Below are 21,038 nucleotides of genomic sequence, written 5' to 3'. Positions count from 1 at the left end.
CAGATATCTGTAAATTCCACTTTAGTTCAGTGATGAAGTGCAACCATATCACGGTTAGCCAGCAGTGTGCCCTATAGGTCAGGTCTGGGTGACCATATTTCAGTAATAGCTGCTACAATCATGGGGTTCAGAAATATGCTTCTGTGGGGAGAACTGAAGCCAGGTTTAGAACAATATATCTTTTAACTGACATTTCAAGTAACACGGTGTGATACCAAAGCTAACAGCAGTGAATAGATACATAGTTTTTATTGTAGATAACTCTACAACCTTATTCCAAGATGGATTAAAGTTTACTCAATTGAAAAGAGTAGAGGAGAAAAATCTATTTTTCCATTTTTTAATGGAATGAAAGTGTGTTCCTATTTGTTTTAGAATCATAAAATCAGTGATTGTCCATTTGAAGCTGACGCTCAGGTGTCTCAACCCCCCACCCAAAAAACCCACATTTGGTTCATCTGGTCAGAGTCACGTGAATCCCAGCTGTCTGTTTTAAGTTTTGAGTGTGTACTAAAATAAAAATAAGTATTCTAACATCTTACCGGTTTGTTTTTATTCAGGCATTACATGTATACTATTTTTATTAAGAGAAATTAAGCTTGTGTTTCTGTCACGTAGTGCTTGTGCTTAACTATGAAGCTTATTAGACGTTATGAAGCAGATGATGCGTAAAAGCGAATTTTGTCAGTGTTTAAGATACTTTTTTAAAATTATGTTTTTTCTTCCTTAAAGAAATCTACTGCATCACGTGTATTTTTTTTTATATCATGTGTAATGTCCATTGCATTTATTAATCACAATTAAATTAAGAGGGGATGACAGTAAAAAACCCCGGCGAGAAGATGTCATCAAGTACACTGCCATTCGAATAATCGCGCTGCGTCCAGACTCCAGTGTGAACTTACGAAGTCCGGACTGGCGAGAATGCGAGCACGGATAAGGAAGTGATTGTTTGCGGGATTTGTGGTGTTTTGGTGTAAGAAATAGCAAACCAAGGTACGACACACACTGGTTTTTACATAATCACAATGAGGCAGGTACCTCATAGCACAAGCATTACGCCCAACCTATTCTAAGAGTGTAAATATACATTTAGAATTATTTTTTATTTAACTGTTTACAAATGTCAAGGAGTCAGAAACAAAGGGAGAACACAATGACAAATGATAAATTTGATGAATAAACAAATAGACAACATTTTTTTCACTCCAAAATAATACAGCACCACAATGGTAGCCCAGTATTTCACATAACTGTGTGATACTCATGCATTTATTACTTACAGGCTGGACTACTGCAAATCATTATTATCAGGATGTCCAAAACACTCACTGAAAAGCCTTCAGCTAATCCAAAATGCTGCAGCAAGAGTACTGACAGGGACTAGAAAGAGAGAGCATATTTCTCCTGTTTTGGCTTCCCTTCATTGGCTTCCTGTTAAATCCAGAATTGAATTCAAAATCTTGCTCCTCACATACAAGGTCTTAAATAATCAGGCCCCATCTTATCTTAATGACCTTGTAGTACCATATCACCCTATTAGAGCACTTCGCTCTCGCACTGCAGAACTACTTGTTGTTCCTAGAGTATTTAAAAGTAGAATGGGAGGGAGAGCCTTCAGTTTTCAGGCCCCTCTTCTGTGGAACCAGCTTCCAGTTTGGATTCAGGAGACAGACACTATCTCTACTTTTAAGATTAGGCTTAAAACTTTCCTTTTTGCTAAAGCATATAGTTAGGGCTGGACCAGGTGACCCTGGATCCTCCCTTAGTTATGCTGCAATAGACGTAGGCTGCCGGGGGATTCCCATGATGCATGCACTTTCTCACTCACTATGAGTTAATAGACCTCTCTGCATTGAATCATATCTGTTATTAACCTCTGTATCTCTTCCACAGCATGTCTTTTATCCTGTCTTCCTTCTCTCACCCCAACCGGTTGCAGCAGATGGCCCCGCTCCTCCCTGAGCCTGGTTCCGCCGGAGGTTTCTTCCTGTTAAAAGGGAGTTTTTCCTTCCCACTGTTGCCAAAGTGCTTGCTCATAGGGGGTCATATGATTGTTGGGTTTTTCTCTGTATCTATGAAGCACCTTGAGGCGACTTTTGTTGTGATTTGGTGCTATATAAATAAAATTGAATTGAATTGAATTGAATTGAATTGAATAACTGTCACATGGTATTAAACAGAAGCTGTCAACTGAGCTCTTGAGTGGGAATTCATAATGAAGCAGTTTAATTTGTAGAATTAAGATGCTCTTCATGTTTTTGGCCACCAGATGCCACCAAAGAGGACTGTTGAAAACCGTTTAATAATTAACCCCTTTTCAATACAAGCTTCAATGCTTCAGAAAGCTTCATTTGCCCATCACTACTTAAAATGTGATATTGTATAATAGCCTAATCGAACAGAAGTGCTGTAGTTTGAACTTGCCCCCAACCACATCGCAAAGATGCTTGATTACATTACATTACTGAAACCAGTCATCAGAAGATGGGTACACTGAGGTCATAAGGGAATCGTTAGCAGTTACACTCAGGTATTCTTTGATGTTTGAAAGCTGCACAACCGATGCTAAAGGTCCTAAAGTGTGCCAAAGTTCCCATATACCATTATACTACTAGCACCAGTCTGAACCGTTTATACAAGCAGGATGGATCTATGCAGTGATTTTCTCCTTTTCCCTATACCACATATTTTCCCTATACCACATATTTTCCCTATACCACAGTAGGGTTTTGTTACAATCCCAGTAGATCAGCAGTTTCCGAAATAGTTAGACCATCCTGTCCGGCACCAACAACCATGTTCAAAGTCATTTAAATCCCCTTTCTTCCACATTCTGGTGCTTGGTTTGAACTTTGGGAGGCATGTCTCTTTCCCTAAAATGCACTAAGATGCAGCCATGTCAAAGGCTGATTAGATATTTGGATTGACCAGCAGTTGAACTGGTGTAGCTAACATAGTGATTGGTAAGTGTATCTGACTTTATTTTCTGTGGGGAAACTGCAGTGGCCGCTATTGGACTTGCCAAAAATGTTAGAACAATTCAAGCTGAAGTAGAGTGAGCATTTGAAAGTTTAAAATAGTTGCTAAATGTACAGTATTGCCTTTAATACATAATTTAAGGTCTTCAAAGTATTTGTCTTAAGGAAGTGCAAGGTCCTTACAACAGTCTAATATTAACACAAATCCAAGCCAATAACAAGATAAAAGTACTCCTAGCGCTGCAATTGCTGTTCTAATTATAACTCTGGTATATACACGCATTTCTACTTATTAGACTATTATCTTGTTTGTGACATGACCAGCCTGTTTATCAGACTGCACACAGTGTCTTCTTTTTCAGGTAGCTTTGTGATGTAATTTCCTATCAGAGAACCTCAGATCCTGTAATAATTTACCCAAATGTCAATATGTGTTTAACCTGCTGTCCTTTCAAACTCCAGTATTCTCTAACACTAGTTTCAAATTCGGCCATTGACAAAGTTTGGAAATAGAAGATTGCCAAGACTCAGTTCAATTCATTGGGCCAGTTAGTACTTTCACGTTATTCACAGCCTCTGGTTGTGCTGGCTACAACCCTTTTTTTTTTCTTCAAACAGTCCCTATAAGGACATTTTCACTGCATGCAAGCTTTTAACAGATGAACCAAGTACTTCCCTCTGAGGACTGTTTTATGTGTTACCAAGTCTGAGGCAATAAGACTTTGTAACAAATAATATAAAACTGAATAGACAAACAAATGTATCTATTTTTTTCTATCACTTTATTCCCACACATCCGACTGAAGATGCTAAACTCTAGTTTTGAAGTATAAAGAAATGAATGGAGAGTGTTATAGAAATACACACATGAATTTTAAAGTAATAAACCTACTATGTGATTTCATTTTATGCAATATGTGAAAACATAAGCATAGACTTTGGCCACAAGTCTAAGCACAACCACAAACCAAACAAAGCTGTAATATTTGGCCAGTCATCCACCCATTTTCTTAGCTATCACCAGTCTGTTGCAAAACTAATTAAGAGAGACAGAAAACCATTCTCACAAACACACCTATAGTCAATTTACAATTAACAGTTAACTTAACATGCATGTCTTTGAACTGTGGGAGAAGACCAGAGTACCTGTAGAGAGGACACAAAGGAACATGCAAACTTCAAGATTCAAACCCATAAGTTTATTGCTGTGAGGGGACAATGATAACCTTTGCTAACCACATTGGATTTTTCTGTCTGACAAAAATTGATTCACAGTATATCATAGGATATACAAAAATAAGTCAGTGTGGAAAAGCTCACTGTAGCATCCACAAGTGCAGGTTAAAGCACTGCCATGCTAAGAAGAAGTCATCTATGAACAGTCTTATCTTGGTCAAAGCTCAATTAAAATAGACTAAGACAAAGTGGAATATTGGTCTTTGGTCAAAGGAATCAAAATTTTAAATTATTTTTGGAAAACATGGACAACACGTCCTCCAGACTAAAGAACAGAGGGACCATCCAGCTTGTTATGAACATTTAGTTCAAAAGCCCGCATCCCTGATGGTACAGGTTGCATTAGAGCCTATGGAATTGGCAGCTTGCAATGGAAACTCACCATCCGTGCAGTGAAAAGTAAACACTAGGTTTTAGAGCAACATATGCTCCCACCTAGACAATGTCTTTTTCAGGTAAGGCCTTGCATACAGTGGGGCAAAAAAGTATTTAGTCAGCCACCGATTGTGCAAGTTCCCCCACTTAAAATGATGACAGAGGTCAGTAATTTGCACCAGAGGTACACTTCAACTGTGAGAGACAGAATGTGAAAAAGAAATCCATGAATTCACATGGTAGGATTTGTAAAGAATTTATTCGTAAATTAGGGTGGAAAATAAGTATTTGGTCACCTCAAACAAGGAAAATCTCTGGCTCTCACAGACCTGTAACGTCTTCTGTAAGAAGCTTTTCTGTCCCCCACTCGTTACCTGTATGAATGGCACCTGTTTGAACTCATCATCTGTATAAAAGACACCTGTCCACAGCCTCAAACAGTCAGACTCCAAACTCCGCCATGGCCAAGACCAAAGAGCTTTCGAAGGACACCAGGAAAAGTATTGTAGACCTGCACCAGACTGGGAAGAGTGAATCTACAATAGGCAAGCAGCTTGGTGTGAAAAAATCAACTGTGGGAGCAATCATCAGAAAATGGAAGACATACAAGACCACTGATATTCTCCCTCGATCTGGGGCTCCACGCAAGATCTCATCCCGTGGGGTCAAAATGATCATGAGAACGGTGAGCAAAGATCCCAGAACCACACGGGGGGACCTGGTGAATGACCTGCAGAGAGCTGGGACCAAAGTAACAAAGGTCACCATCAGTAACACACTACAACGGCAGGGAATCAAATCCCGCAGTGCCAGACGTGTTCCGCTGCTGAAGCCAGTGCATGTCCAGGCCCGTCTGAAGTTTGCCAGAGAGCACATGGATGATACAGCAGAGGATTGGGAGAATGTCATGTGGTCAGATGAAACCAAAGTAGAACTTTTTGGTATAAACTCAACTCGTCGTGTTTGGAGGAAGAAGAATACTGAGTTGCATCCCAAGAACACCATACCTACTGTGAAGCATGGGGGTGGAAACATCATGCTATGGGGCTGTTTTTCTGCCAAGGGGACAGGACGACTGATCCGTGTTAAGGACAGAATGAATGGGGCCATGTATCGTGAGATTTTGAGCCAAAACCTCCTTCCATCAGTGAGAACTTTGAAGATGAAACGAGGCTGGGTCTTCCAACATGACAATGATCCAAAACACACCGCCTGGGCAACAAAGGAGTGGCTCCGTAAGAAGCATTTGAAAGTCCTGGAGTGGCCTAGCCAGTCTCCAGACCTCAACCCCATAGAAAATCTGTGGCGGGAGTTGAAAGTCCGTGTTGCTCGGCGACAGCCCCAAAACATCACTGCTCTCGAGAAGATCTGCATGGAGGAATGGGCCAAAATACCAGCTACTGTGTGTGCAAACCTGGTAGAGACCTATAGTAAACGTTTGACCTCTGTTATTGCCAACAAAGGTTATGTTACAAAGTATTGAGTTGTATTTTTGTTATTGACCAAATACTTATTTTCCACCCTGATTTACGAATAAATTCTTTACAAATCCTACCATGTGGATTCATGGATTTTTTTTTTCACATTCTGTCTCTCACAGTTGAAGTGTACCTCTGGTGCAAATGACTGACCTCTGTCATCACTTTAGGTGGGGGAACTTGCACAATCGGTGGCTGACTAAATACTTTTTTGCCCCACTGTATGCCAGTGAAACACTGCTAAACGGCACGCTGCAACTATTACAACAGCATTGCTTCACTGCAGAAGAGTCCACATGCTGAACTACCTTTCACTACCTGAAAACATTTGAAACACACCATGAAATGAAAACTATAAAGATGACTCATGATTGTCGAGCAGCTATAATCCTATCAGACAAGAATGGGACAACTACTCATCTCCTCTTATTGCTCAATAGTTGCTCACGTCTCAAAAAAGCAGATAGGGCCATTTTTTTGTAGGATCCCCTCTTCTTTGAACAAAAGTATGTAAATGGCAACCCACTGGAAACAAACCATTAACTTTCTTCTCAATATTTGACATTTTCCTTGTTAAAATGTTGTTTTCTTTCAGGAAAGTAAATATGAAGGAAAAGTAAGGAATACATTGAGAAACATAGGCTGGAAAAAGAGGAAGTTAAGATAATGTGACGGAAATTGCTCTGTGTGACTACAGATAACAAAATCAGCCAAAATCAACTTAAATGCTGAATGGACAAATTAATTAGGAAATAGCAAGTAAAGAATGAACACAGCGTTCTTAGAAAACAACAAAACATTTTATCGAAAGGTCATTTTAAAGCAATGATTAGTCATCAATTTCTTATTAATCTGACTAACTAAAGTAATATATGCTTTTAGTATTTACAACAAAAGAAGAACAGATTTATAAGACTGACTGAGACTCAGAGTTTCACAACAGGAAGTGCTTTGCATACCCAATCCCAGATGAGAACGCCTTGAATAATAAAATACAGGACAAGAACTGGGTCTGAACAGTTTAGTGAAGGAACAAACTTCAGCAAGTTGAGATCTGGTATCTCAAACCAGAGTTATTCTTCATTATACTGATGAACAAAACCTACAATAATCTATTTTAAAGGTAAGAACATTATTTGCAAAATATATTCAAATAGCTTATTTAAAGTTTAAAGTTTGGTTCATCTAACATAACAAAATACTTCTTTCTTATGCTGTGTTCGATGTACAGAGAGGAGAATAGAGATATCCTGCACAATAATCCAGGTTCAGAATATCACACTGTAAGCACAAAGTGCCAAATCAGCATTAATATATGATATATATGAAAATTGAAATTCCACTAACATGTGTAAAAGTTATTGTGATACTGAAAACAACTATAATTAAGCTGTGTATTCAAGTCAAATATCTGAAATCAGCTTTTGTCTTGAGGCTTCCTAAGAGAATCTGTGATGTAGAATTTTTTATTTTGTTTTATTAAAAAAAAAGGTTGTATGCACATGAGTTCATCCTGCTTAGTGGAATTAAATAAAAGGATTGTTGCAACATGTACAAATGAAAGATGAAAGCACTGCTGTGAATGATAACCAGAGGTGGGAGGAGGCAGGTAAAGAGGGTGGTCAGTGGTCAAGTTCACCAATCGATATTTCACAAAAATCGTCCCTGTGATCTCTATTTCCCAATTATCTATGTTGCGTGCAAAAATAATTCTTACTGTTATAATTCTTTTCGAGCATAATGTTAAATTGTTGTTTCTCTTTCTGCTCAATTTCACACCTGTTTTTTTTTTAAATAGTAATGTAGGCATTGTGTAAAAAACAAAATCCCCTCTCATCATCTCCCCTTTAATGATTGATCAAAATGTCAACATGGATCCAGTTTGCAGTCCAAGTCCAGGTGGTCCCTTTTGATTCATAACAATTACTGGATATGTTCATGGGGCTTTTATCCTTAGGGTATTTCAAACATGAGCAAGTTCGTTTAAATTTTGATTTCATTTTAACAGTGTTCTAGACATTGTGAATTTAAAAGGTAAGAGGACTATATGATCACCTTCTGGATAAAAACAAAAGGGCTTTAAAAAGCTTTTCTAAACACAGGAGGAGACGTAAAGCCACTGTTTTAATTTTACAAAAATATTTTACAGCATTTGATCAACACTGAAGACCAAATATGATCCTCATTTCGGATGAAAAACGACATTTTGTTTTTTACTTGTCTCTTGGTAAGTTACTGGAGGTTTTTTCTCAGTCTGACTTCTTGTGTTTTTTCTTGAGTGGACATAGTTTGATTGCTTGTTAACATCATAAGTGACCAATGGGAGTTTTAGTGTCTGCACTGAAATACTCCTGGATGACTGAACGTGTTAAATATGCTTTACTGGATCAATTAGAAAATATCCCCGACTGTTCCATATTTATAATATATTTCACATATTATAGCTATGACTGCAGTATAGGCTGTTAACTGAAGGATATATCTAGATTTACATATCAGGCCTGTCAGGCTTAATCACATCATTTTGCTATTTCTGCTGCAGGCCTCTTGAGTTTTCTACAGTTTACTGGTCAGTAAGTAACACACAAATATTAAAAAAAATAATAATTGTAATGGCTTTATGGCCAAGGCGACACATTGTGCATCCTTTGTGGTTTTGTTTTTCTCATATCCAGAATGTGAGAAAATGAGGCTGGTCGGACCTTCGCGTTGCTCTGGTAGAGTGGAGATCTTCTACCAAGACAGTTGGGGAACTGTCTGTGATGATCAGTGGAGCATGGCCAATGCTGAGGTGGTGTGTCGAGAGCTAAGCTGTGGGGCAGCTATGGAGGCCAAAAAAGGTGCTTTCTTTGGACAAGGAAAAGATGAGATCTGGTTGGATGATGTACAGTGTGTTGGCCATGAGTCTTCCATCCTTAAGTGTCAACACAGACCTTTTGGGCAAAATAACTGTGGCCATAGTGAAGATGCAGGAGTGGTCTGTTCAGGTAAGCCTAAATAATGTTTGACTTCAGATGTGAGGTTTAACTTTATCAAATAGCATTTTCTCAAAGAAGATGTTTGTGTATTTGTTTTTCCTTATACACATGTATTAAGAACTTTACTTTAGCTTCAAAAATAATATCGTTTTGATGAATTCAACATGTTTACATATGATTTTTTTAAAGATGAAACAAGCAACACATGAAATGTTACACTAGTTGAGAAGGTGGATTTTGTCATTCTCGGACAATCTGGCTGTTTCCACTATTCTCTGATTTTTCTGCTAAGCTAAGCAAGCACTGTACTAACCATTATCATTACCACTGACTGCAGTCACGTAGAATTCCTTCATATGAGCAAGGTGTCAGCTCAGCAAAACCCCCAAATGTCCCTCTCCATGAAATGTGGAACTGTAGTTGAAATTGAGAAATACTGCACAACTAAAAAAACAGCTAACACAGCACTTATGTTAGTCTGCGGCATTATAGTATCTCCTGTTTTAAGTTCCTCTGTGATTATATTTCTGTGAAACAAAAATATAACTGATAAAACTGAATTTTACATATTGCTGTAGAAACCATCATAACCCTGTATAAATTGTAACATGCAATCATGTGTTCATGTGTTTGGTATTGAAATACAGACAGCTATCTGTGTATATTATAGAGAAGATTCATTTATTTGCACAAAATATGAGTACAGATTTTATCACACAATCACAAACATCCATTTTTAGTCTTTTGTTCTTGCCATGTCCAACTAAAGAGGTAATAATGTTTTCCTCCAATTTTTTGGACTACTGAAGTAGTTCACACCAGGAATTTGATATTTAATAGATTTATTATGTGTTGATACTTGCTATAAAGATTTAAAGGTTGTGAAGGCCTACATTTAAAGCATATTTTACAGTGTGCAATGTAACATGTACAATATATGCATTCATATACACAAGACTATAATGATATATAATAATAATAATAATAGTACTAATAATAACATATACATTAATATACACAAAATAAATATTTCTAATCTTTATTACAAACATTTATTTTTGCCCTTAATGTCTAGTGAAAGTGTCAAATGAAAACAGGTAAATTAACAATTTGGCTTACTGGGAAGTACACGTATACCTATTACTGATCACTGATTACTAAGCAAATCAGCTTAAACAAACAAGATAAACCTGTCTGATGGTGATAGCTGACTCCAGTTTTGATTCTGGCCTTAACCAACCAGCTCCTGGCCAAGAAGGCTTTAAAATTAGCAAGCTAACTTAACAAAAAAACTTCCATCCATCCATCCATCCATCCATCATATTATTTAACACCAACTTACCTCTTAGTTTTATATTTAAGAGATATTCGTTATTACATTTTTTTTTATTAACATCATTTACAGAAAATGTGCGGTTTACAAATGGAACCACTCGTTGTAATGGCAGAGCGGAAGTCTACCATGAAGGTCAGTGGAAAAAAGTTTGCAGTGACTGGGGCAAAGAAGCAGCTCAGGTGGTGTGCCGAGAGGGCGGCTGCGGTGATCCTCTCCCTCAGACCGAAACACCCTATTTTGGAGAAGCACGTGACCTCACCGCAGTCAAAACCATCTGCTCTGGAAATGAGACCTCTGTCTCACAGTGCTCAGTTCTAAAAGTCAATGAAAGTTGTGAAGATGCTACTGTTGTCTGTGGAAGTAAGTCACACTTGTGCCCACAAAACTATCACTAATTTGTTGTAAACTGACACTGTTAGACTGTCCCCTTGCTGAATAAACTTACCCTCAACATTTTTTTTAACCCAACAGACAGTCAACCCATTCGGCTTGTGAATGGGACTAATCGCTGCTCTGGTAGAGTGGAAATCTACTATAATTCACAATGGGGAACAGTCTGTGATGACAGATGGGGGATGCAAGAAGCAACTGTGGCATGTCGAGAGATGAACTGTGGCAATGCTCTCGCAGTCAAGTACAAGGCTTACTTCGGGAGAGGCCAGGATCAGGTTTGGTTGGATGATATTGAGTGCACTGGTCATGAGAAGTCCCTTGCTCAATGTCCTCACAGAGGTTTTGGTGAACATGACTGTGACCACAATGAAGATGCTGGTCTCGTGTGCTCAGGTAACACAGGCTCTATTCTGTTTGTTGCTCAAAACTGAGTTTTAAAGAAATTCTTAACAACACCAAATTTTGCTTTGCAGAAACAGTCAGATTGATAAATGGGACTGATGGTTGTTCTGGCAGACTGGAAGTTTTCCATGACGGCCGATGGGGGAAACTTTGTAATAATAACTGGAGCCTTAAAGAAGCTACAGTTGTGTGTAAGGAGCTCAACTGTGGAGTGCCAATAAAATCCCAAAACAACTTCTTTTTTGGTGACAGCTCACTGCGAGGGTTCAGAAGTACATGCACTGGTAATGTGAGCACTATCAGCCAATGTCAACTGCAAGAACACATGGGATCATGTGCAGGTGTTTCTCTCGCATGTGCAGGTAAGAGACTAAAGATACAGATAAATTGTGCCACCATTTTCCAAGGATAGCAAGCGTCATGTTTGATTATTTAAGAAGAATAGCTTTTGTCCATTATCTTTTTTTTACTAATTGTTTACCAGTAAATTAAATTAAAGGTTCGAGGCTCATCAGAAATAATAAATCTACCAACCCAGTGGTAGACACTGACAAGTTAAAGATAACATAATGGTTTCTAGTTATGCATTTAGTAATTTATAAAGGCAAAGGTCATTTGTATTATAAGAAAATATTGAGTGAATAAGAATAGTAGGGAACAGTATAAATGTGGACGTGGCCCAGGTGGATACAAAGTATAACTTTGGATGGATACAAAGTTATACTTTGTATCCATCCAAAGTTATACTTTGTATCCACCTGGGCCACATCCACGTTACATCAAAGTTTCAGGAATTGCTCAGCGATGGAAGTTCATGCCATGAAGCTCCTAGCACACAGTTGTTGTGCTGACTTTAATGCTAGAGGTCTGGAACAGTTATTAAGTCAGCAGAACACATTAAACTATCCTACAACACTATCCTAGCTAATATAACCCTTGGGGTTCATGTGTGGACACTCAGCAAACCTACAGTGGGCTGCCTACATGGGACCACACTGTGGTCAGAACATGTGCCATGTCTCCTCCCATGCCCAAACCAGGAATATTTGCTTTTTAGCAAAACATATAAACCACTACCCTTTGGAGTCACTTGCTCTCAAAGAGAAAAAAGTTCAGATCCTATCATACAAGTTTGTCTGTCTCTATAGACACATCTAGAGTGAAAAGAAGTGAGTGAAGAAGAAATGGTCAATGCATTATGGGCAACTTCCAGCAGCCCAGGTCTACTGCAACATAACTAAAGAGCATTTAGGCTTACCTGATCTAGCCGTAACTATAACTTTTAACAAAATAGGAAAGCTTTTAGTCCAATCTTAAAAACAGATAGGGTGTCTGTCTCTTGAATCCAAACTGGGAGCTGGTTCCACAGGAGAAAGGGGGCAGAAAGCTGAAGACTCTGCCTCCCATTCTACTTTTAAATATCCTGGAAATCACAAATAAGCCAGTAGTCTGAGGGAGAAGTGCTTTATTGGGCGGGTATTGTACTATGAGGTCTTTAACATAAGAGGGTCCCTCATTATTCAAAATGAATAATGAGTCTGTTTTTTACAATATGCATGTAACTGCATGTAGCTTAATAGAATCAATTTGAAAGTTTGTAATATTTATTGGTAATGCCTTAATGTGTGCCCTCAGGTCAACCACCACTAAGGCTTGTGAACGGCACTGACCGATGCTCTGGCCGAGTGGAGATTCTGCATGACGGCCAGTGGGGAACAGTGTGTGATGATGAATGGGACTTCAGAGATGCTGAGGTGGTGTGCAGAGCCATGGACTGTGGAACACCTCAGACTGCCAAATCCAGTGCCTTCTTTGGTGAAGGCCAAGGATTGATCTGGCTTGATGATGTCAACTGTCTAGGTAACGAGACGTCACTTGTGCACTGCAGACGTTCCTCCTTTGGAGAAAATAACTGTGGTCATGGTGAAGATGCAGGAGTGATTTGTTCAGGTACAAACTATTGATGTTTCATTTCATACAATGCCTTCTTTTTACTTTTAGATGTTACTTTGTTTTGTTTTTTCTGATTAGCATTTTATTATAAATTATACTGTAGTTATTTCTACAACACTAATAAGAATATCACATGGATTTCAATGAATTCACTTTTTCTTTCATATGAACACCAGCTCATTGCTGATTTTCTCCTCTTTGCTTTGTAGCTACCATTCGACTAATCAATGGGACTGACATGTGCTCAGGAAGGGTGGAGGTCCACTATGGTGAACACTGGTCACCAGCACTTAATGTCAACTGGGGGAGGAATGAAGCTACAGTGGTGTGCAGAGAGATGAATTGTGGAGATCCTGTCAAGATGTCAGGGTCATTTGGTCAAGGTGGAGATCTGAGAGGGTACGAGATCCATTGTAATGGTAGAGAGACCTCTCTCACACAGTGCTCATTTAGAGACTATAGCAGATCTGCCACGAACCGTGTTGAAGAAGCCTCTGTGGTATGCTCAGGTAAGACTTTATGTCAAATTAAATTAGAGTTTCAAAATGTAAGTGAATCAATGATAGCCTTCTTAAAAAATATTAAATATAAGTGGTTCCAATTAATGTGCTGATGCAAACAACCAGACAGATATTTTTTCATAGTTGAAACCCATGTGTTGATGCATCTGGTACCAATACCAAAAACATGGTCGCTATGTTCAGACATGTGAGCTATGCCTGAGCATGTACTCTAAGAAGGTCACTAGGATCAGGCAAGCCAACGTACACACAGATGTATAAGCACACAAAATAATTAGCCTGCAACTTTGTAAAGCAACAATGAAATACATAGTTATCTCATCTGTTCAGATGATTAACCTCCTCTTCAAACAGCAGGTGTAAGTATCATGAATTCAGACGCACAGACACTGAAACTTAACAAAGGCTAAGACAATGTAAACAGGATTTAGTGTTTCTGTTTCTGACCTGGCCCCTAAGTTGGATTTCACGTACATTAATTTGAAAACAATGATTTTCAGGTAACGTGAGATTAAATGGTGGATCCACTCGTTGCGATGGAAGAGTAGAATATTTTGATCAAAACCAGTGGGGGACTGTGTGTGCTGAATCCTGGGACATGAATGATGCAACAGTGGTGTGCAAACAGTTGGATTGTGGGAGGCCCCATAAGCTTCTTCAGCTTGGCCCTGGTACAGGACAGACCTGGAATGATCAAATTGAATGCAATGGAAGAGAGTCTACATTGACTCAGTGTCCACAAAGACCATATCCAGACAGGACTTGCAACAACACTGTATTGGCTGGTGTTTTCTGCACAGGTAAGAGAAAAGCATACAATAAAGGCTGTGAAACTATGTGAAATGTCAATAAAAACAGAATTCAGTAATGTGAGAATCTTATAAATCCATGGTTGATTCACAATAGAACCTAGAAAACACCAAAATTTGACATTCTTCTGGAAAAGCATTGATGACTATGAAATTAGCAGCTTACAAATCTGGAAAGAATCAAAATGCTGCATATAAGTTTTAAGGCAACATGTGTTTCCATGCAAGATGATGTTTATATCTGGGAACGCTTTGAGCAGTTGGAAATATAGCAAATATTTTTCTTACATTTTGTCAGTTGAAATATTAGATTTTTTTTTTCCATGGTTCTATTGTGAATAAAATATTTTCTTACTGAATTCTGTTTTCACTTAGATTTTAAACAGTGTCCCAACTTTTTAGGAATTAGATTTGTACAAAAAATGCCAGAATGTAATGTCGGCAGCTCTTCTGAATTTAAATAATGTACAATATATCCCAAAAGGCTGATTCTGTTCATTTGCACGTAGCGTTTTCAGTGGGAGAAACATTTCGTCACTCATCCAAGTGACTTCTTCAGTCTCAGCAGACTGCAGGTCTCCTCAGCCTTATAAACAGAACATGATGAGGTCCATTCCTTGATCATTAATATTTGATCAGTGGTTGTTGATCAACGGTCATGACAATTTGCATTTTAATTATCAAAGAATTGACCTCGCAGCTCATTGTTCATTCAGTTGTGCTGGTTTCAGTTATTATGCAATGTACTGTTTATAAGACTGGGGAAACCTGCAGTCAGCTGAGACTGAAGAAGTCACTTGGATGAGTAACGAAATGTTTCTCCCTCTGAAAACGTTACGTCCAGATGAACAGAATAAACCTTTTGGGATTTACTTAGCTGGATGATTGAGCATGCATCAAGACTGTACAATATACCTAAACACATCACAGTTATTTTGTTGATTATTCTTCCACACCTGTGGCTACATCTTTGGTTTACTTGACTTCACAGGAAGCTTGGCTATCCGGGTGGCTAACAGTAACGATGAGTGCTCTGGAAGAGTGGAGGTACGTCATGGCGAGCAGTGGCACACAGTGTGTGACACGGACTGGACTCTAAGTAAAGCTCAAGCAGTTTGCGAGACGCTGGAGTGTGGACGTGCCATGAATGCTCCTGGTGCTGCTTTTCACGGCCCAGGCAGTGGACCAGTGGTGGAGGCTAGCTCTTCATGCTTTGATAATGTGACATCTCTTCAGCAATGCTCAGTCAAAGGTTTTACAAGAGCAACCTGCGGGCATGAACATGATGCTGGTGTTCTCTGTGCAGGTAAAGACTTTTATCATTGTGTGTTCAAAATTCTCAGATATTTTTTCCTAACATCAAAGACAGTATAAAAGATGAATGTAGCTCCAAGTGTCACCAACTGGTTTGTGAAGTCCTATTATGGAGCCTTGAGATTACTCTTTTTTCGTAGTCACCATCTTGGTGTTTTAAACTAGAGGTGATGAGAAACAGGCTGTTTGAACTGGGAAACCACATGCTAATGACATAATTGTAGCTAATGTAATTACCGGATTTGACCAAGTAATGTGTTACATTACCGCGTTACTGGGAAATGTAATGTGATTACAGTTATTTTGAAACCCGTTAAATGAACAGCACTGCTTATCTTACTCTATAGATTAAAAAGCAAAATGTAAAACATATTAAAATGTTAAAGTGACTAATAAACTAATAAACTATATAATATAAGTAATATTATACGTCAGTATTTTGTTATTAGTTGCAAAAGTCTGTATATGAGCTATATGATTCATGTATTAATACAAAAATATTATTTTAAGGACTTTCCTTTGCACTTGTATTCACTCTTTCTGCTCTGTTATGCAGCACAAGTCCAGTTGGTGGGTGGCTCAGGTGAATGCTCCGGCAGAGTGGAGGTCTTCTATAAAGGACAGTGGGGAACTGTGTGTGATGACGATTGGGAAATGAGCGATGCCGATGTAGTATGCAGACAGCTTGGTTGCGGTCATGCCGTTTCAGCACCTGCAAGTGCCCATTTTGGTAGAGGCAGTGGCCCTATATGGCTGGATAATGTGGAATGCTCAGGCCAAGAGTCTGCACTTTCACACTGTTCACATCCTGGTTTTGGACAAAATAACTGTGGGCATGGTGAAGATGCCAGTGTTATCTGCTTAGGTAAGAGACATAGCTCATTTTGAACTAACAAATGATCTCATTGCTTGTAAGAATACCGTGTTGGCAGTTACACAACATTAATTTTCTCTTTTAGGTGCTCTGCAGAAGCCTGAAATCACGATCAACCCTGGGGTAGAGGTAAACTGGGGTGACAAAGTTGAAATTACCTGCACGCTAGTAACAGAACACATGGGCGGTACATTTCTCCTGAAAAAAACCCAAGGGTCATTTCAAATGGAGAAATTCTCAGATCAAGCTTCTGCAACCTTTGTCTTCCCTAAAGTGGACTTTAGTCAGAAGGGTTCATACTACTGTGAATATCAAAAGAAAATGGCCAATCAAATCATCTACTATCCTCAAGGAATTCCTGCTGACCTCTCTGTTGTAGGTCAGTGAATATCATGCACAGTTTTTGTATACTTGTTGGAAATTTGACTTTTTCTAATATATATTTATATATTTATATTGTTTGCAGTTAAACTGGAAAAACCCAGCATCTCCCTGGTGTCCCCCCATGCAATGGTGGTCTACAGTCCCGAAAAAGTATCAGTCACCCGAGGCAGCACCTTCTCCGTCACTTGTTCTATTCATTCCATTTACTCTAGAGGTTTCTTCAGTTTGACAAATTTAAACACGAACAATACTGAAACAATGTCAGCATTTGGCTACTCAGTCTTATACCTGGCCACTTTTGAGCTCCCTTCAGTAGATTTTAAAGACCAAGGATCGTACACGTGTCACTACAGCGTTAACATCTCTGCAATGTCCTTCTCTTCTGCTCCTTCAAGGAACCTTTATATCTCCGTTACCTGTAAGATCTGAAATTGAAAACAATAAATATATATTACTTTATATAGTATTTATATGGTTATTGTTGTGTCTAACTCTTTTTATTCTTACAGCAAGCTCATCTTCTTCAGTTGTCGCAGCTGTTGTGGGTGTGCTAGTAGTTTTGCTACTCCTCGTGGTTATTATTTTCCTGGTCTGGAGAAGGAAGTGGGGGGTTTCTGGTAAGAAACAGTTTTTATAACTCCATTATCCTCTTTTTTATGATACATATTGTCTTTGAAAGTGCTCTAAACTATTTTGATGTTATCAATGGATAAATCTACTATGCATAACGTATGAGGTGGCACTTGTAGAGATGAATGTACTCATTATTATTTAGGTATTTTAAAGCAACTTTGGAGTCCTTGTTTTGATTTTATAAACACCAGCATTATTCTCTGGTAAACCCACTGAAATCTTTCAATTGAGCAGTGCTCAGTCACATCAAACTGGTTAAGGAACTACTTTACTACTAAACCTTTTCAACTTTATTTCAGAAAATTCACTAAATTGTACCTTTGGGATTAATAACTCATAAAAAGTTATAATATCAACAATACCTTCACTTTTCTCAATCACATCTTTAAGGCAGAAAACTGTGAGAAGAGTACGCAAAGTGAAACACTGAAAAGACACAATACACACACAGCTTACTTTTTGTGATTTAAATATCGACATGGCTTAACATGACATATTTTGTAGTTTAGCTGAGGTTGTAGTTAGATCATTTTAAGATCTGATAAAGACTGGATTATTTCCATTATGTCTTGACAAGTAAAACCTTTGAACTAAAAGAAGGTGCACTTTCTTTTTCACATGACTGTAAGTGGCAATATGTTGGCTGTCTCACCTTCATCATTTGTTAGAGATATTTATATTTACCGTACTTTCCAGACCAGTTGGTGTGATATGCATAACTCCTGAGAGTGAATTTACACTGAAACAACAGAATCTCATAACCAGTGCATTGTTGCTCACTGTCTTCTTGAGGTGTAACTGAGCAACTGATTACACTGTTATCAACTTTATTTCTTTATAATGTCAGTGTTGATCCTCAGCAGCACCTTGAATCAGTTCATTGGTTCACTCCAATGTTTAAAAAAAAGGACTGCTAACGTTATGGTGATGTTTGCTCCATTTTCAGAAGTCATTGTTCAGTTTAGTAACAGATTTGGAGCAGCAATAAAACAAGAAATGGAGGACAAAACCACTGTAGCCCTTGATGAAAGGTAAGGGGAAAAAATGAAACATGCATTTCAAACATGCACAAATATTTTGAATTTAAGAAAGTTTAAAAAATATATGATATGATTATAATTGCCAATTTTGTGCTCTTTGTTCTCTCCTTCAGAGAGAGGAATAACCAACTGTATGAGCCATGCACTCCCGGCCCAGAACAGAGTAAAACTGATGCAGATACTGATAGCAATGCTGAGAGAGCACCCGAAGACCTGGCTGGAAAAGTGTGTTATGAGCTTGAACCTCTTGTTGTTTCATGATAACATGTATGAAAACATAACCTCAGTAATGTGGTTTTAGTAAATATAAAGAGGAGTATAACAGTAGGCTAAAAAGCAGAACTTTAGTGAAATATTTGCAAAAAGTTTCATTTCTTTTTTGACATCTAAACCACATCCATAGTGATGTTGCAATGACCTACTCTGAACCATAGTTTTCAACGCAACAGCAAAGTGACTACCAAACTATTTCAGATCAGCAAAATAAACACTTTCATTCTGTGTGAAGTTGCTCTTTAGGACTGTTTAAGGATTGTCGGTTTTTTAAATTCTTTTTTCAACAAATAATTCATAAATCTTCAGACTTTGTTTCATTAAACCTGAGCTGTTTCCAGTCTTTTAAGAGAACTTTAAATGATTTGTTTAAAATAACATGTATGCTTATCCTGTCAGAGTATTCCTCTTTCATGCAAAAGTCTTTTTCACGTGTTTTTATTTGGTAATTTTTGTCTGCACTGAGTGATTCTCACACTTCAAGGTTCAAGGACTTTTACGAAGATGCCTATTATGAATATCTTGTTTGACTTTAACACTGACTATATTTCATGATGAGTTGCTTTTTCTTCTTAATCTTTTCTGGTATAAGAATAAATATGTACTTCATATACAACATGGGTCATTTGTTATACATGGTCCATTTGCACATCATAATTTAATTATCATAATCACAGATTAAATATATACGTTATAGAGGTCCTTCAAGTATCAAAGAGTATCAAAACTGACTATATCAATAGCATATCATTAGTCGATACTGGAAAAATATATAACTTACACATTTCATTAAATATAAATATTTAGGTTGTACATAACTTTTGTGTAAAATTCTCATTGTAATTTAAAAATATCTCAGTAGACCTTTGGTCAAAATACATTTGTAGATTAAATAAGCTACATAAAGTACAATATATTTAGATTAACAAAATTTAAAGTGTCAAATGGAGAAGTCTGAAGAAGTCAGTTTGATAAGTGACGAAATGTTTCTCCCACTGAAAATGCCTCAGTATTTACTGGGATTTACTTACCTGGAGGATTGAGCATGCATCAAGACATTTTGGATTTTAGTTTTTAAGGAACATTTTTTTTATTTTGCAATTTTTTTAATGGTGTTTATTCCTGTTTTCCTTCTCTGGGAATAAACCTTTACTGATTGGACCTGCTGAGTCTGTGCCCTGGGTTCTGATTCGCTTGCTCCCCCTTGTGTTAAAGAACCTCCTGGTGTGACATTTAGGCCCACCAGCTTTAGTGTCTACGTACACACTGTACTGCCAAGTATTCAGTCACCTGTCCAAATCATTGAATTCAGGTGTTTCAAACACTTCCATGGCCAGAGGTGAATAAAATCAAGCACCTAGGAATGCACATTGCTTCTACAAAGATTTGTGAAAGAATGGGTGTGAATGAGGTCGGTGCAACAAGTCCATTCATGGAATTTCCTCACTACTAAATATTCCATTCAACTGCTAGTGGTATTATAACAAAGTGGAAGTGATTACAGCAATTAAATTAGGCCATATAAAATCAGAGAGTGGGGTCAGTGGATGCTGAAGTGCACAGAGGTCCCCATTTTTCTGCAGAGTCAATCACTACAGACCTCCAAAGTTCATGTGGCCTTGAGATTAGATCAAGAACATTGCTTAGAAAGTCCCATGGCGTGGGTTTCCATGGTCGAGCTGCACCCACGCTACATATCACCAAGTGAAATGCAAAGCGTCGGTTGCAGTGGTTTAAAGCAGGTCACCGTTGAACTCTAGAGCAGTGGAGATGTGTTCTCTGGAGGGACACTTCTACGTCTGGCAAACCAATGGACGAGTCTGGGTTTGACACTTCCCAGGAGAATGGTACTTGTCAAATTGTGCCGAGTGTAAGTTTTGTTGAGTGGGGTTGTTGGTCGAGTTGGTTGGCTCCTTAGTTCCAGTGAAAGGAACTCCTAATGCTTCAGCAAACCAAGACATTTTGGGACTGTGTAATCCTCCCAACTTTGAGGAAATAGTTTGTGGATGGCCTCTTCCTGTTCCAACATGACTGCACACCAGTGCACAAAGCAAGGTC

At 38.3% G+C, this 21,038-nt stretch overlaps 1 protein-coding gene across 2 annotated transcripts; it reads left to right on the top strand.

Annotated features, from left to right (window-relative positions):
* The first annotated feature begins 7,069 nt into the window (after positions 1-7,069).
* On the top strand, positions 7,070-19,596 carry LOC146557704 (scavenger receptor cysteine-rich domain-containing protein DMBT1-like). Of its 2 annotated transcripts, none has more exons than XM_085247825.1 (17): positions 7,070-7,193; positions 8,220-8,297; positions 8,613-8,639; positions 8,746-9,057; positions 10,454-10,744; positions 10,856-11,170; positions 11,251-11,541; positions 12,815-13,129; positions 13,342-13,641; positions 14,154-14,453; positions 15,454-15,768; positions 16,333-16,641; positions 16,736-17,029; positions 17,117-17,452; positions 17,544-17,651; positions 18,614-18,698; positions 18,821-19,596. In XM_085247825.1, the coding sequence occupies exons 2-17, from the start codon at positions 8,246-8,248 to the stop codon at positions 18,966-18,968; spliced, it is 3,798 nt and encodes a 1,265-aa protein (XP_085103951.1). In that variant the 5' UTR covers positions 7,070-7,193; positions 8,220-8,245; the 3' UTR covers positions 18,969-19,596. The 2 variants fall into 2 exon arrangements, with proteins under 2 accessions (XP_085103951.1, XP_085103950.1); XM_085247824.1 differs by lacking the exon at positions 7,070-7,193 and adding an exon at positions 7,948-8,104.
* Positions 19,597-21,038: the final 1,442 nt, after the last annotated feature.

This window comes from Mchenga conophoros, linkage group LG15 (genome assembly GCF_057382185.1).
Source record: "Mchenga conophoros isolate Kocher_MC1m ecotype Shallow Benthic linkage group LG15, M_conophoros_male_GT1.1, whole genome shotgun sequence".
NCBI lineage: Eukaryota > Metazoa > Chordata > Actinopteri > Cichliformes > Cichlidae > Mchenga > Mchenga conophoros.
This window is presented reverse-complemented; position numbering and strand designations above follow the sequence as displayed.